The following is a 16056-nucleotide window of genomic DNA, read 5'->3' as shown; positions in this document are numbered from 1 at the left end:
GGCTGCAATATACAATATAGTTTTCACAAGCTGCTTAGGTGAGCGAAAAATAAATAAATAAAAATTACAGATGACTAAATGTATAAGGACTTCACAGAGATCTATGCATTGCCTTCTTGTCATTTTCAATTGTTACAAGAAAAGAATATACATTCATACTGGACTTCAGGGTCTTGCATTTCTTTGGTATAACTTGTGAATGGGCAGATCATAGATTACACTTCTGCTAGATGATTCTTCTAATTATTAGTCTGGTCTGTCGCAGATAAAAACATGTGGCTTTACCAGGAGTGAAGTGGCTGGTAAGTCCGGTCTGGATCTAACAAAGTCAATTACAGTGACCTATGATTCTCATAATTCTCTAATCCGCTATGGCAATGATCCATAAACAAAAAAAAAATTACAGGTATGTATATAGCAACAATAATTTACACACGCTTTACATAGTGTACATTCACATCAGTCCCTGCCCTCAAGGAGCTTTTAATCTAAATTGGACTGGAGGTGCTTTTGTCTGTTTACCGAGTTCTATAAGGAAAATATTAGGATGTGGTCTGTCCAGTCAAGTAGCCAGGAAGTCCATTATAGTGGTGGCAAACTGCTGTGTGTTTTTTTTTAAACCTGCAAGGCAAAGCCATACTAGCACATTATGTGAAACTTACCTTCCCGGTTCGCGGATATCAGCTGTGTGAGTGGCCAGAGCTGCGATGACATCACTCCTGTGCATGCGCACAGGTGCCGCCATGTATGGCACAGGACTCTCAAGGAATGTCCCCGGATGGCCGCTCCTTCAAAGTGCATGCGCTGGTGACGTAACCGGCAGATTTTACAGAAAATAGCTCCTAAACTGTGCACATTTAGGAGATATTTATAGTACCTATAGGTAAGCCTTATCTACTGGTACAAATTATGCATGGGAGTTTACTCCCACTTTAATGAGAAAAGTAATGTGCTTATCATGATGACAACAGAAAACTACAAACTACACCTCTTACCCTTTCCTGACGGAGTCCATGAACTGACGATTTGCAGCATCTGCATAATCCCTGAGTTCACCATCGTTGATTGTAAAACCATTTTTCCACATTCGGATAACAACTTCTGCCTGCAAGGAAAAGTAAAGTAAAACCTTCATGTTAACATTACAACAACCCACAGACAACAGTATGGAGATATGTACCAAAAAACAGACGTCCTACAAATACAACATGTCCCATCTCTGTTCAAGCTAAACTGTAAGCAAACAACTGAACACACAGCTAAAATACATACCGTATTTATTGGCGTATAACACGCACCCCAAGTTTAGGAGGGAATTTTAAGAGAAAAAAAAAAAAAAACTTACATTTAAATGCCCATCAATGCAGCCTTATCAGTGTCCATCATTGCACCCTTGTCAGTGTCATTTGCAGCCTTGTCCATCATTGCACACTTGTCAGTGTCATATGCAGCTTTGTCATGCAGCCTTGTCAGTGTCATTTGCAACCTTGTCCATTATTTGCAGCCTTGTCAGTTTTTTTTGCAGCTTTGCCTTTTAAAAATGGCGCCGCCGAGATACAGAGCTGGATGTCCTGTGTATTTCGGCGGCACTTGGTAGTTCTTGGCGGCTTTCGGCCACCGAGAACGGCCGAAAGTTGCAGAGAAGGGCCGAAAGCCGTCCAGAGGCTCACAATGGCGGGGATTGGTGTATAACACACACCCGCGATTTTCCCGTGATTTTAAGGGGGAAAATGCTGGATGGTGTCTATGAAAGCGCCGTGCTGGACGGTGTCAGAGCCAATACAAGGTTCCCTAACCCTCAAGTGATTAGGGTTCAGGCCAGAGAACTCTATCCTGGAATGGAGTACCATGCTCCCCCATACCTGGAAGTAGCAGGCATTTGTGGCAGTACTAAATGAAGTACGGGGGGGAACGAGGTGAATGTGAGTAAAAGTAGTTTGGGTGGTTGGCTTTAATTACTGCATGTCCAGAGCAATTTTAATTTTTTTACACACACACACCTTTTTTTTTTTATAAATGTCTTTAACCACTTCAATATTGGGCACTTTCACCTACTTCCTGCCCAGGCAAGCTTTCAGCGCTGTCACACAATTGTCATTCAAAGTGTGGTCATGTAACTCTGTACCCATATGAAATTTTTATACTTTTTTTTTTTGAGACAGATGGAGCTTTCTTTTGGTGGTATTTAATCACTGCTGGTTTTGTATTTTTTGCTAAACAAAACAAACAAAAAAAAAAAGCTTTTCTTCGTTTTCACCTTCACTGATGTGTGCTGATGAGGCGGCACTAATGGGCACTGATAGGAAGCACTGATGGGTATTGTTTAGCTGTGTAAATATCCCGTCACATTTGCCTGTTACCGTCTCTCCTCTCCTTACACTGTGACAGCGTAAGGAAAGGAATGCTAATATCCGGCAAGTTTGTTAACCTGTGATCAGCTGTGATTGGACACAGCTCATCACATGTTAAAGAGCTGCTGTGATTGGCTCTTTACGCCAATCACAGAGCGTACCAGATGCGCACCCCAGGGGGCCTGCAGGGGGCGCATGGTTCTGGAGGGACATGCTGTAGCCGTCTTCCGGCTATAGCTCGGGCACAAAATGGTTAACCCCCCACACAATTATATATTTTCTGAAAGTAGGAACCCTGTAAAATAAAAAGATGGCAGTTGCAATTTTTGTATGTCACATAAAACATTTGCACAAATATTATCAAATCCAAATTTGCAGGAAAAAATACACTAAAATGAATTTTACTGCACACAAATAATAAAATATTCAGTTTTTAAGTAAAATATAAAAGATGGAGGTGCTTAGAGTAAATAGATACCAAACATGCCAAGCCTTAAAACTGTGAAATGGAAAAAGGCTACAGTACCCAAAAACGTCTATAGGCAATGGTTTAAAAGCCTTTACAGGTCATCAGCTTAAAAGGTAACCTTGAATAATGGCCCTAGAATTATTGCTTTCACGCTGACATTTGCTGTGATACACAATCACAGCTACATGTACTTGCATGTGTGTGTGTGTGAGCAAGGTGACAGGTTGCTTGGTATTTTTAATTGTATTATAATTTACATTTTTAAATTTATTTTTATAACTCTCCTGAAACTCAAGTGGTTAAAACAAGCTTGTGGCTTGTTTGATCAAGTAGCTCCAAAGCCACCCGGATCATTTTCACTGTCTACATGAGAGTCAGATGAGCCATGATCTTGTTTTAACCACTTAAGGACCTGGCCTCTTTTTCAAAATTTTTTGCTAGAAAATTAATTAGAACCCCCAAGCATTATACATTTTTTTTTTCTAACACCCTAGAGAATAAAAAGGCGGTCATTGCAATACTTTTTGTCACACCGTATTTGCACAGCGGTCTTACAATCGCACTTTTTTTGGAAAAAAAAACACTTTTTTTGAATAAAAAAATAAGACAACAGTAAAGTTAGCCCAATTTTTTTTTTTTTTATATTGTGAATTATTGCTCTCGCCCTAACAATCGCGGCGATACCTCACATGTGTGGTTTGACAGCCAGTTTCATATGCGGTCGCTACCCACATATGCGTTCGCGTCTGCGCGCGAGCTCGCCGGGACGGGGCGCTTTAAAAAAAAAAAAGAATTATTTTATTTATTTTTACGCTGTTTTTAAAAAAAAAATATTTTGGGTCACTTTTATTCCTATTACAAGGAAAGTAAACATCCCTTATAATAGAAAAAAGCATGACAGGTCCTCTTGAGGTCAAAGACCTCAGATCTTATATTTGGACTTAAATGCAATAAAAAAAAAAAAAAAAATTTACAAAATAAAATAAAAAAAGTGTCATTTGAAAAACTGACATTGAAAAAACTGGAGTTAGTACTTACCGGTAACTCCTTTTCCGGTGGTCTTCCAGGACAGCCCTTGAGAGATGGAGCTCCTCCCATCGACACAGGAAACACATTGCCACAGTTCAAAAGGCGGTCCCTCAGGTCCCTGGTCAGTCATTCACCAAGAACCGAAGGATGGAACTGAAAAACATATAAAACCATAACAGGTAATAACATTAGTACATCACTACAATCAAATAAAGGGTGGGATCGTGCTGTCCTGGAAGACCACCGGAAAAGGAGTTACCGGTAAGTACTAACTCCAGTTTTCCCAAGTGTTCTTCCAGGACAGCCCTTGAGAGGATCCCCAAGTACTTACCAGATTAGGGGGGGACCACGGCCTGGAGGACTTTCCTCCCAAAGGCCTGATCCTGACTAGACATTAAGTCCAGTCGGTAATGCCTTGTAAAGGTGGAAAAGCTTGACCATGTGGCTGCTTTACATACCTGCTCCGGGGTGGCACCAGCTCTTTCTGCCCAGGATGCAGACAACGCTCTTGTTGAGTGAGCTTTAACACCCTCAGGAGGATCTCTATTCAAGGCCTTATACCCCTCTGCTATAGCTAGCCTAATCCATCTAGCTATGGTTACTTTTGAAGCTTTCTGTCCCCTACGCTGTCCGGAAAAAAGGACAAAAAGGGAGTCTGAGATTCTGAATGGATTTGTTATTTTAAGATATTCTAGAATACACCTCCTCACATCCAATAAATGAAAACGTTCCTCTTTCTCATTTGCTGCATTTTGACAAAATGAAGGGAGGACAATATCTTGGGACCTATGGAAGCTAGATGCTACCTTTGGTAAGAACCCAGGGTCTGTCTTTAGAATGACTCTGTCTTCTAGGATCTGTAGGAATGGTTCCCTGATGGAAAGTGCTTGGATTTCACTGACCCTACGGGCTGAAGTGATTGCCACCAGGAGAACTGTCTTAAAGGTAATAAGCCTTAGGGAGGCCTCTGAGATAGGCTCAAAGGGTGACCCCAAGAAAGCTTTTAGCACAACTGCTAAATCCCAGGATGGGACTTTTGTGATTCTGACTGGCTTGCGTCTAGCGACTGCCTTACAGAATCTAGCGACAAAAGGATTTTCCTGTAAGCGTTCATCTAGGTATACACTTAAGGCAGCTATCTGTACTTTAATAGTACTTAGGGTTAAACCCTTGTTTACACCTTCCTGTAAAAACTGTAGAATATTAGCCGTATTTATGTCCCGGCCATTCAGCCAGCTATTGAATTTTTTCCAGACTTTTTTGTAAATAGCTCTCGTGACTGGTTTGCGACTCTGTAGTAAGGTCGCAATTACCTCGTCTGACAGGCCCTTACTCCTTAAGATTTCCTCCTCAGTAACCACGCTGACAGCTTCAGTGTGGCGACCTGCGGATGGTAAAGAGGTCCCTGCGACAGGAGGTCCTGTCTGTAGGGAAGTCTTAGAGGCGGACAGTCTGTCAATTGTAGCAACGTTGTGAACCACGGTCTCCTGGGCCAAAAAGGTGCTACTAGAATCAAACAGGTTTTTTCCTTGAGGAATCTTGCTAGGACCCTCGGAATGAGATGAAGAGGGGGAAATGCATACGCCAGACTGAAAGTCCATGGAGTTTGCAAGGCATCTACCGCCAGGGGTTGATCTCCTGGGTTTAGCGAGAAAAAATTGGGAACCTTTGCATTTTTCTTGCTCGCAAAAAGGTCTACCTCTGGTTCTCCCCAGTGAGCTGTTATGAGATTGAATGCCTCTGGGTGTAAGGACCATTCTTGGTTCGAAATCCTCTGTCGACTCAAGAAGTCCGCCTTGTTGTTCAGCTCCCCTTTCAGGTGAACTGCAGAAATGGATTCCAGATTGGTTTCTGCCCACTGGAGAATGCGTCTGGCTACCAACATCAAACGAGGACTTCTGGTTCCTCCTTGTTTGTTTATGTATGCTACAGCCGTCGTATTGTCTGAACGGACTTGTAGATGGTGACCCTGTATTGCGGGGTGGAAAGCTAGAACAGCTCTCAGGATTGCTGTTAGTTCTTTCCAATTGGAAGAGAAACATTTCTCCTCCGGGGTCCACTTGTCCTGGACCCAGCTTGAGCCTAGGTGGGCTCCCCAGCCCCAACTGCTCGCATCCGTTGTTAGTGTTGAAGTGATAGGAAGGACCCAATGAACCCCTTTGTTTAGGTTCTCCCTGTCCTTCCACCACCAGAGGGAGCGTTTTACCCTTGAGGGGATCGATACCTCCTCCTCCAGATCTCTGCCTTTTAATTGTTCTAACAGAAAACCCTGAAGTTCTCTTTGATGGAACCTGGCCCATTGTACGGCTGGAATGGCTGCCGTCATAAGACCTAAGACCGACATTACTTCCCTCACCGTACACTTGGGGCTGCATTGAAGAAAAGATATTCTCTGCCACAGATTCAAAATCTTTTCTTCCGGCAGTATAATTTTCTGATCTACAGACTTGATCCAGTACCCCAGATACAGGATCTCCTGTGTTGGGTTTGTCTTGGATTTCTCCTGACTGACAATCCACCCTAATCGACTCAGACTGAGTTGAGTCAATTCTAGGTCCTGAGAAAGACGACTCTCTGAGTGGGCTGTTAGGAGCAGATCGTCTAGGTAGGGGATAATTGAGACTGATTGAAGCCTCAGAGGAACTAAAGCCTCTCCGAGAACCTTGGTAAAGATTCTCGGAGAGGATGATAGACCGAAGGGAAGTGCTCTGCACTGAAAGTGGTAAACCTTTGTGTCTATCTGCACTGCCATCCGAAGGAATTTCTGGCATTCCTCCCTTATTGGAATGTGCAGATAAGCATCCCTTAGGTCCAGGGTTGCCATAAATGTCTCTTTCTGCAGGAGATTCTTTATGGAATAAATGGACTCCATCCGAAATCTCTTGTAACGGATGGAGCGATTCAGTGGACGGAGGTTCATAATTAGTCTGAATCTCCCTGACGGTTTTCTTACCACAAAGATGTGCGAGTAAAAACCGTCCCCTTGTTCCTGAATAGGGACTGGTGTCAATACTTCTTGATCTACCATTTCCCCTATTAGTAAAGGTAAGGCCCTGGCCTTTTCTGAGTGACTTGGAAGCTTTGTCACCAGAAACTTGGAAGGAGGGTTGCTGTGAAATTCCAGCGCATGACCCCTTTTTATTATGTTTAAGACAAACTCGTTCGAGGTTGTCTCTTCCCATTGAGGAAGAAATTTGCTTAATCTTCCTCCCACAGGAACCCTGACGTCACTGGGGTTTGGGATCCTGATTGGGGCGGCTAAACAGTATGCCCCCTTTTCCTTTCCCTTTATGTCCCGACCAATGTTTTTTGGGGGTTGAACTCTTCTCTGATTTAGAGGGTTCCTTAAAGGGACGAAAAATTTTTCTTTGAAAATTTTTCTTTTTTGCAGGAAAGGTTTTCTTTTTGTCCGCCGTCCTTTCTAAGGCGGAGTCTAATTCAGGCCCGAAGACTAAGTCTCCTGTAAAAGGGACGCTGCACAGGCGGGTTTTAGACGCCGTGTCTCCCCCCCAGGTTTTCATCCATACTGACCTCCTTGCTGCCACTGAAAGTGCTGCAGATTTAGCCGTAAATTTAACGGAGTCCGTGGAGGCGTCAGAGATGAAACTGGTGGCCTTAAAAAGCATAGGGAAAGATTTCAAAAGCTCCCCCCTAGGAGTGCCTGCCTTTAAGTGTTCTTGTAGTTGCGATAACCAGAACTCCAGGTTTCTAGCTACACAGGAAGTGGCTAGAGCTGGTTTTAAGCCTGCCATAGAGGCATCCCAGGCCCTCTTTAAGACGATGTCTGTTCTCCTGTCCATGGGATCTTTCAGGTGGCCCATATCCTCAAAGGCCAGATCAGCCTGCTTTGAGATTTTGGACAGAGGGGCGTCTAGTTTTGGATTTTTATTCCAGACCGCCTCTGGGCTCTCATCAAAAGGGAACCTTCTCTTAAGGGATTTAGGAAAGAAAACCTTCTTGTCTGGTTCAGACCACTCCTTAAGGACAAGGTCAGAAAGCACCTTATGTATAGGAAAAACCCTTGCTTTCTTTTTCCCCAGAGCCTCATACATTTGATCATGTCTGGATAACTGAGTTTCTTCCTCCTCAATTTCCAGCGTATCATAGATAGCCCCCATTAGCTCATCTACTTCCTCGAGAGATAATCTATATTTTGAGGCTTTAGATGCTGCTTGATCCTCTTCCTGACCCGAGTCAGTGTCAGAGGATTCGGGGCTAATCAACGTGGGGCTAGGCTCCCTGACCATACGGGGCTCCCCTGAGCTGGGTGTTGTAAGGCATGGTGAGGATGAGATTATAGTTGTTTTACTCGTGGAGGCAGCTGCAGCTGATCCCACGTCAGTGATTAACTCCCGGAGGGACTTAAAGGTCGACGCCATTTCCTCTTTAAAGGAGCCCAAAAACTTTGCTAAAGGGGAATCTGCCTCAGATTTAAGCAAGCTTGCAATGCATTGCTTGCATAGGGCTTTGTTAGAGCCAGAGGACAACCTATTCCCACAATTAGGACACTTTTTGCGGCCTGTCTTGTCTTCCCTTGGCATCTCTTTAGCCTGAAAATAAGAAGACAAAGGATTTCTTAGCGTCAGAACCATGTCCCTCTTAGAATCACCACTAACAAACAACCTCACTGTGAGTAAACCGCCACCGTGGGGTACTACAGGGCCCAGCCTACAAACACCACCACTCCACCAGAGTAATAGCATGCCCAGCAGCCTACCTGGGTTTTGCTGGTGCCTGTCTCCGCCGGAGTATCCTGGGGAATAGCCTCCATGGTCCCCCTCTGACGCTCCGAATCCCGCCGCTAATCCGGTATAGCTGGACGCTGGTCGGGCTTTACAGGCACAGCGCTGGCTCTCCCTCTCCTCCTTGTACCCTTAGAGACCCGGAACCGGAAGTCTCGGCACGCAGTGATGACGCGGTTCCGCCGGAAGTGAACGCTCGGCGTCTCCGACCCCCTGCAACGAGGAGGGAAGATGGAAGGTTCCACTCACCACTCCTGGGGGAAACCGGCGTCATTCTGCCCCTGGCCACCTCGGCACTGGAAGGAGGAGGGTAACGGGTCTGCTCCGGTTCAGCTGGACGGTACCCGAGCCAAAGAAAAAAAGGTATGGACCCAAACTGCAGCCATAAACCAGGACCCGGTCCCTTAGGCTTGCAGGTTCTCAGGCAGCCCCTGAGAGGGGCCTCCAGGTTCCTGGCAACATGTTCCTCCGACGGAGGAAACACAAATGACTGACCAGGGACCTGAGGGACCGCCTTTTGAACTGTGGCAATGTGTTTCCTGTGTCGATGGGAGGAGCTCCATCTCTCAAGGGCTGTCCTGGAAGAACACTTGGGAAAATGTGCCTTTAAGATGTATGGATGGAAGTGACGTTTTGACGTCGCTTCCGCCCTGCTATGGTATGGAGACAGGTGGGGGCCATCTTGCCCTCACTCATCTCCATACCAAGGAAGTGACAGGATCCGATCGCCTCTGCCTCCGTTGACGGCTCCGGTAAGGGTGGCACCTCTCCCTGCACCGATAACAGTGATCTTGCGGCGAATCCGCCGCAGAGATCACCATTATCGTTTATTGAACCGCCGCCTGAAGAGATGGATACCTCAGTTGTGGCAGCAGCTGCTGCCGTTACCGGAATATCCTGCTTCAAAAAAGTGACATCCATCGTCGTGCGGTGGTCGTTAAGTGGTTAACAACTTTCAGGACATTTATGAACAGCCTGTAGACAGTTTAAAGAGGTTCTGAACTGGCAAAGTGAAAAAGTCTATTTAAAGGGATCTTAAAGTGATACTAGAGGCATAATTGTTTTTTTAAATGAAAAAAAAAAAGTAATATTTACCTGCTCTGTGCAACAATACTGCACAGCAAGGTTGCTTTCCTCCTCTTCTATTAGTCTCCTGCCAATGCTGTCAGCTTATCCCTCCTCTGGGTGTCCCCTGCCACAAGCTGGGTGCTAAGGAGGCACCCGTGTGTGCGTGCTCCCAAGCCGAGCTGTGTGTGTCCATAGACCACACAAGAACACAGACCACCAGATGTATTCATCTACAAGCCTGGAAATAACCAAGGCAAACCCCACCAATGTAACTGAAAGTTTGAAAATACAACACCAAGCTTGATGCACCCGACAAAGACAGAGGAGCACTTCAATCATTCTTACACGAATTACCTCATCTTCTGGAGAAGCATTAAGAACGCCAGCGTCTTTCGCTTCTTCAAATAAGCTGTTTACAAACGAGTCACACCTTTTCCGCTCACCTCCCCTACTCCTGGAAGCTCTGAAATAAAAAGAATATTTTAAAATGTATCCATTTTAGCTCTCATATCTGTATAACCATATGGACCAGTATTTCTGCTATGGGCCTTGTTAGTGCTCAACATGCTACAGTAATATATTTATTGTTTGAGGGACAACCTAGGCTTTCTTTTGGCAAGATTACCTTGCAAAAATTATTTTATTTGAAATGAAATGTATAGATAAAAACATTTCAAGGAATAAAAAAATAAAAAAAAAATAAAAAGTTTCTTTTTTGACCAGTGTTATTTTTAAAAATAGTTTTACTATAAATAAAAAGTATGCATTTTATTCTATGATTTAAATGTCAATGAACTCCCCAATGTGTACACCGAGTGCAGGTAAATGGACGTGTGTTGATATGCTGTTTAAAATGCCTTGCGCCTGAATACTTTTTTTCCCCTTAATCTTCAGTAAAGTTTATTTTTAAAGGAATCTTCAACAGACTATTTACCTGTTGCAGTGCGTTTACACAGACTGCATTGAAGGAAAAAAAAAGTACGGCCTTTTTTTCAGCATAGTGCAATGAACTAGTGATAATTGCTCCATTGTGTCAGCAGTCAGTCTAACGTAATGTAAATAAAGTTAGCAATAAGTGTTAACATTTTAATGGTGTATTTCTATGCTTAGTGTGCCAATATATACCGTATGTCAGAAGTCAAGTAATGAAATGTGTTTTTATTGCTGTCCCGAGTGCCTGAGAAGACTTGCCTTACTTCCTATAATAGATACAAGTGATCATCTGGACATAGAGGGAGGAAAAAAAAAAAATTAAAAAAAAAAAAAAAAAAAAAAACACACCTCTAATGAGGATACAGTCTACAAGGAAAAAAAAAAAATTGTAGGCGAAAAATAAAAGCAGTAAACACTTGCAGTGGAAGGAGAGTATCACTGCAAAAGCAAGTTCAGTTTTAAAAAAAATAAGAGCCAGGTTTTTTCAATTCCTTTATTAGTAAAATAGCTCTGAGTCACCGTCTCTCCCAGTGCCCTCGTCTTCTGCCACCACCGTTTTCTTCCCAATGTCATTGTCTTCTTCCTCCTCCTCGCGTTATCACCGTTTTCTGCTTATTCCTTGCCAGTTACCCGCTAAAAAAAAAAAAAGTTGGTCTTGTCGCAAAGCTGTGTTCCTCTGTTGTCATGTTCCCTGCTGTCTGGCGGCTCTTATATAGGCATCCAATGACGTGGCCCGGAGAGCCCGCCCCTTGTGATGTCACATGTCAGAAGGGACGGGCTCTCCGGGCGACCTCACTGGATGGCCATGCCCCATGCCTATATAAGAGGCGCCGGGGAACAAAACAGAGGAACAAAGTTTTGCAACAAGACCATGTTCAATTTCTTTTGGGTAACCAGCCATGGCAAGGAAGAAGATGGCGGCGACGACGCGGGGAGGAGACAGAAGATGACAGGATGGGGAGAAAAGGGGTGGCGGAAGAAGACGAGGGCACCGGAAGAGACGACATCGGGCGAGATGGCGGCTCAGAGCTATTTTACTAATAAAGGAATTGAAAAAAACTGGCTGGTTTTTTTTTTTTTTTCACTGCTTTTTTGGTAACTGGGTAGGGGTACGATTTACCCAATACACATTCACATAGGGTGGGGGGGCACCTTTGTTAAAGGGGGCTTCCAGATTCCAATAATCCCCCCCCCCCCGCCCACAGACCCAGACAACCCCCGGGCAAGGGTTGTCGGGAAGAGGCCCTCCTGCCCCAAAGCACCCCCCCGCCCATGTATCCTGGTATGGTTTAGGAGGGGGGTGTGCTCACTCGTCCCCTCCCTTTCCTGACCTGCCGAGTGGCATGGAACTGGGGGGAACCCCACGCTGTTTTTTTCGTGAATTTGTTTATGCTGGCAAAAAATTTTTTCTCAATTCAGCTTTCAGCGGGAAACCCTGCTGACAGCTGACTCATTGGTTTCTAAGGACGCAGTGGCCAGCCTTCCAGCCCCCCTTTTTAGAAACCAGCTTTATACAGTGTGTTTTACAGTGTGTTTAAAGAGAGGGGGGGAAAAAAAAAAAGCAAAATGCATGAAAAGTGTATGCAAAAATGCACGCCGATTTAAAAATGCAAAATGCACTGAAAAAGTTCCTAAAAAAATGCATCAAACACAGCCGCATAGATGTGAACCTAGACTTAAGATCCAGGCAGCTACATACTATAATTGAATCAGATGATTTTTCCAGCAGGCCATTTTTTGGTTTCTTGCAGAGTTATCCAACACTTCTGCGTGTGTCAGATAGTATATTTCCTGCTGGGCACTAAGAAGCTGACAGCTACATCACAGGACCTAGAAGCGGACAAGCTATGGATACATTTGGAGTGGAGAATGGCAGGAGTGCTGCTCTCTCTGCAAAAGAACAAAGAATGGACTCACCACCCAACTAAAGTGGTTTTAAAAAGGCAGAAGGTTTTTTTTCTATGCATTAAAGGGTAAGTTCACCTTCACAGAAAAATGGACTTACACAGGACCCCCTCCTCAACCCCCAACCCTGGTTCCACTGACCTGGATCTCGGGAATCACCTGTTCTAACACATCGTATAGCCGCCTCACCGGTCTGGGGCTTAGAAATTCCCTTGGCTTAATCTTCTAAACGTACCTCGTCAGGAGGTACGTTTAGGAGAAAATTCTAATTGGTCGGTGCTGTCACATGTCGACCAATCAGAACCCGCATAGCTCATCCTGTCACTGCGAGCGAAAGGAGAGAAAGCAGCAGGAATTTCAAATCCCCTGACTGGAAAAACTGCGATACGCTGTGTCAGAACACACGATTGTCGCTCTTCAGGTTAGCGAGACCGGGTGCGATGGGGACAGGGTCCGGGGTAAGTTCACCTTACAGATTTTCTGTAAAGGTGGACTTACACTTTAAGGTAAAAACCTTCTGGTCCCAGCGCCCCTTATACTTACCTGAGCCCTATCTTGATCCAGTGATGTGCATGAGAGCAGTGTCTCTCTCTACTTATTGGTCACACAGCAGCGGAAGCCATTGGCTCCTGCTAGTGTCAATCACAGCCAGTGAGCCGTGGCCGAGTCATACTGTGTGTGTAGAGACTTGCTATTGGGCGCACTCGGCGGGAGGAGGAGCCAAGATCACCAGCGTGGAAACCAAAAAGAAGATAATCAGGGCTGCTCCCTGCAAAACCATTGTACAGAGTAGGTAATTTGTTTGTTTTTTAATACCTTTACAATCACTTAAAGCTGAAGTAAACCCTCCTATCTTTTTCAGCTAAGGAAGCTGCTATCTTGGCCTCTTTTTCATCTTCAACTGCCATGATGCTGCACATGTATTCAGTTATGACACCAGCCATTAGATGGTTTGACAGTTTGGTTGAGAGCAAATCCAATGTGACCCTTAGCGTAACTCTTTTTTTAAACTGTTAAATCAATGGGTTTACTTCCGCTTTAAGGAGTAAGTATTCAACCTCTGCTATGACAAGGGACATATGCCCGGAATGATTTTGGAGAATTAAAAGTATCAATTAAAAAGGTAACAATTAAGATCTGCCAAGGATACTTTAAAGTGGATGTAAACCCTCACATATACCTAGTGAAGAAGTGAACAGCCTCAGATTATACACAGGGATGAAACAAATCCTCCTACATAAGTTTTACTTATATATCTGCTGTTTTCAGCTTGCTATATTCTTTAGAAAGTGCATATTTGTGGAATTTTCTCTCTTTCTGTTCAGCAATGAGAGTTTATTCTGGACATACACTGTGTGACAGCTGATTGTCAGGAAAGGAAGAAAGGAATGTGCAGAGCTGTGCTGTGAATAGACCAGCTCTCTGCTAATCTATTTATAGCACCCACCCCGACACAAATTTCCAGTTGCTTTTATCCCATGTCAGAGAACTTGTCAGAAGTTATCATGCTAATAACAAAACAACAGAGCAACAGAAAGACATGGGACTTAGGGCTTTGAAGAGAGATAAGAAAACACTACAGATATATGTGCCCAGCTCAAATTTCATGAATCAAGTTTACATCCACTTTAATATACCATAAATTCAAAATGTAGTAAATAGGCTAAAGACATGAAATAAACACAACATTTACAGTACCTGTCTTGAGGTTTCATTTTGTCTGTGTTGTTGGCTTCCCTCATCTTTGTATCACGTTATCCTGGTATATGGAAGACAAAAATAAATATCATCATATTCCAGCCAATGTAACTTAGTATAATTGCAGTCCATTAAATTTACCTGGCGTCCAATACACAAAGGGTCTAATACAAGACATTAAAGTAATTGTAAAGGCTAAACATTTTTTACCTTAATGCATTCTCTACTTACCTGAGCCTGATCCAGCGCTGCTCCCTCTCCTCACAGGACCCAAAGCCACTGGCTCATGATGCTGCCAACCAAACAAGGGGGGGGGGGGGGGGTTGTGGTGTCATGGGGGCAGACACAAAAGAGGAAGCGAGCGCTGTTCATCTCTCCACTTGTAAGGAACGTTATGCAGAGACTGTGAGTATAAAATGGCAGACTACTCTTGGCTGCAAATCATACTCCCCTTTCCACTCTGGGATGTGTTTTAAAAGTTCACACACACACACACACACACACACACACACACACACACACACAAGCTTTCATCACAATTGAAATCAACGATTCAAATTTTTTCTGGAGATAATTACTTCTGCACCCCCAATGGTGCTTCAACCCCACAATTAGGTTGCGCAGTTTTTTTTCTTTTCCATCCACAATTAGGTTTGTCCTAATTTCCAACAGAGCAGTGCAGCGCTGAAACAAACCCCCCTATTAGTACTATATAAAGTCTCTTGAGATAAACAACAACATAAAAAGGAAAATGATAGAAAATGAACAGTCTATGATGGTACTGATCGACAATCCTTCACTCTTCTCAGTGGATAGAATGCATACTGATATCCTTAATCACCAGAATTAGGTGCTCCCACCACCAGACAGCCAAACCGCTCACCTTAAACAATGGACACCTGACTGAACAGATAGGTCAAATGGAGCATTCACCACTGCCAGTGATCATATACCAGGATTCAGGTGGATCAAAAAGATGTAACTCAGCTCCTTGGATATCACAGCATTGTCATCAATGATGGCTCAAACTCCCCATATGGGCATTATAAAATAGAAAAACATATATAGTGCAGACCGTATAGATAAAAAAACGAATTTTATTGCCAAAAGACAGGTACTCACATACAGAGCACTAAAACTAGTGCTGGATTATAAGCATGGATGAACGAAGTTCACTTAAACAATGCAGTTAGGTGGTTGCAGTGACATTCCAGGGTCCTCCCGCACGCGTATCGACCTAAACGGGACTTCATACATTTTCTGTATAACCTGCTGGGAACTATCACATCCCTGAACTCAAATTGAATCATTAAGACTAATGTATCTTAAATTTTGCTTTTTAGAAAATAAAAATTTGTTTATTTTTGTATAATTATATTGTCTTTCAATTTTTTGTACTCCTCTGAGGCACAATTAGTCCCACTTTGTTCTATTATTTTTTTTTAACTATATTTACATTGGAATACTGTGTTTTATGCAGATTAAAAATGCACTGGATTGCATTTGGCGTGAACCAGCCCTTAGGAATGTCTCCAGCCAGAAAATAAATAAAAGCAGCTCTGGCTGCAATACTCTCCTTCAATCATGACCATTTCAGTGCCCCTCCTTTGCCACTAGATGGCCTCAGTGTTTCAAGTTGAATGGCACCCAACATCATTCAACTCAGAAGACTAAAAAGTAGGGGCACTCAGGTATTTTCCCATCCTAGTCTGAACCCACCTGAGCTATTTCTTCAGGAAGCGAGGCATGCTCTTCTTGCAGCTGAACTTATACACACCCCTTGTATATCTGCAACTGCAGGACGGAGATGCCTCAGCAGCTCATGTTTGGCAGTGCGCAGAGACAGGAGAGCTCAGGTGGG

The 16056-nt window shown here is 43.8% G+C and overlaps 1 protein-coding gene across 2 annotated transcripts in view; it reads right to left on the bottom strand.

Annotated features, from left to right (window-relative positions):
• Positions 1-16056, bottom strand: part of UBXN2A (UBX domain protein 2A) — a 39857-nt gene that overhangs the window by 14480 nt on the left and 9321 nt on the right. For both annotated transcript variants that reach the window (XM_077488861.1, XM_077488862.1), the window contains exons 2-4: positions 14196-14256; positions 10014-10122; positions 996-1105 (exon numbers count right to left, since the gene is read on the bottom strand). In XM_077488861.1, the coding sequence (XP_077344987.1) occupies positions 996-1105; positions 10014-10122; positions 14196-14239 (263 nt within the window). In that variant the 5' untranslated portion in view covers positions 14240-14256. The remainder of the gene's footprint in view (positions 1-995; positions 1106-10013; positions 10123-14195; positions 14257-16056) is intronic.

This window comes from Lithobates pipiens, unplaced genomic scaffold (assembly GCF_037356315.1).
Source record: "Lithobates pipiens isolate NorthernLeopardFrog02 unplaced genomic scaffold, aLitPip1_a1.2 Scaffold_18, whole genome shotgun sequence".
In the NCBI taxonomy this organism is placed as follows: Eukaryota; Metazoa; Chordata; class Amphibia; order Anura; family Ranidae; genus Lithobates; species Lithobates pipiens.
Note: the sequence above shows the minus strand (reverse complement) of the source record. Positions and strands in the feature narration are given on the sequence as shown.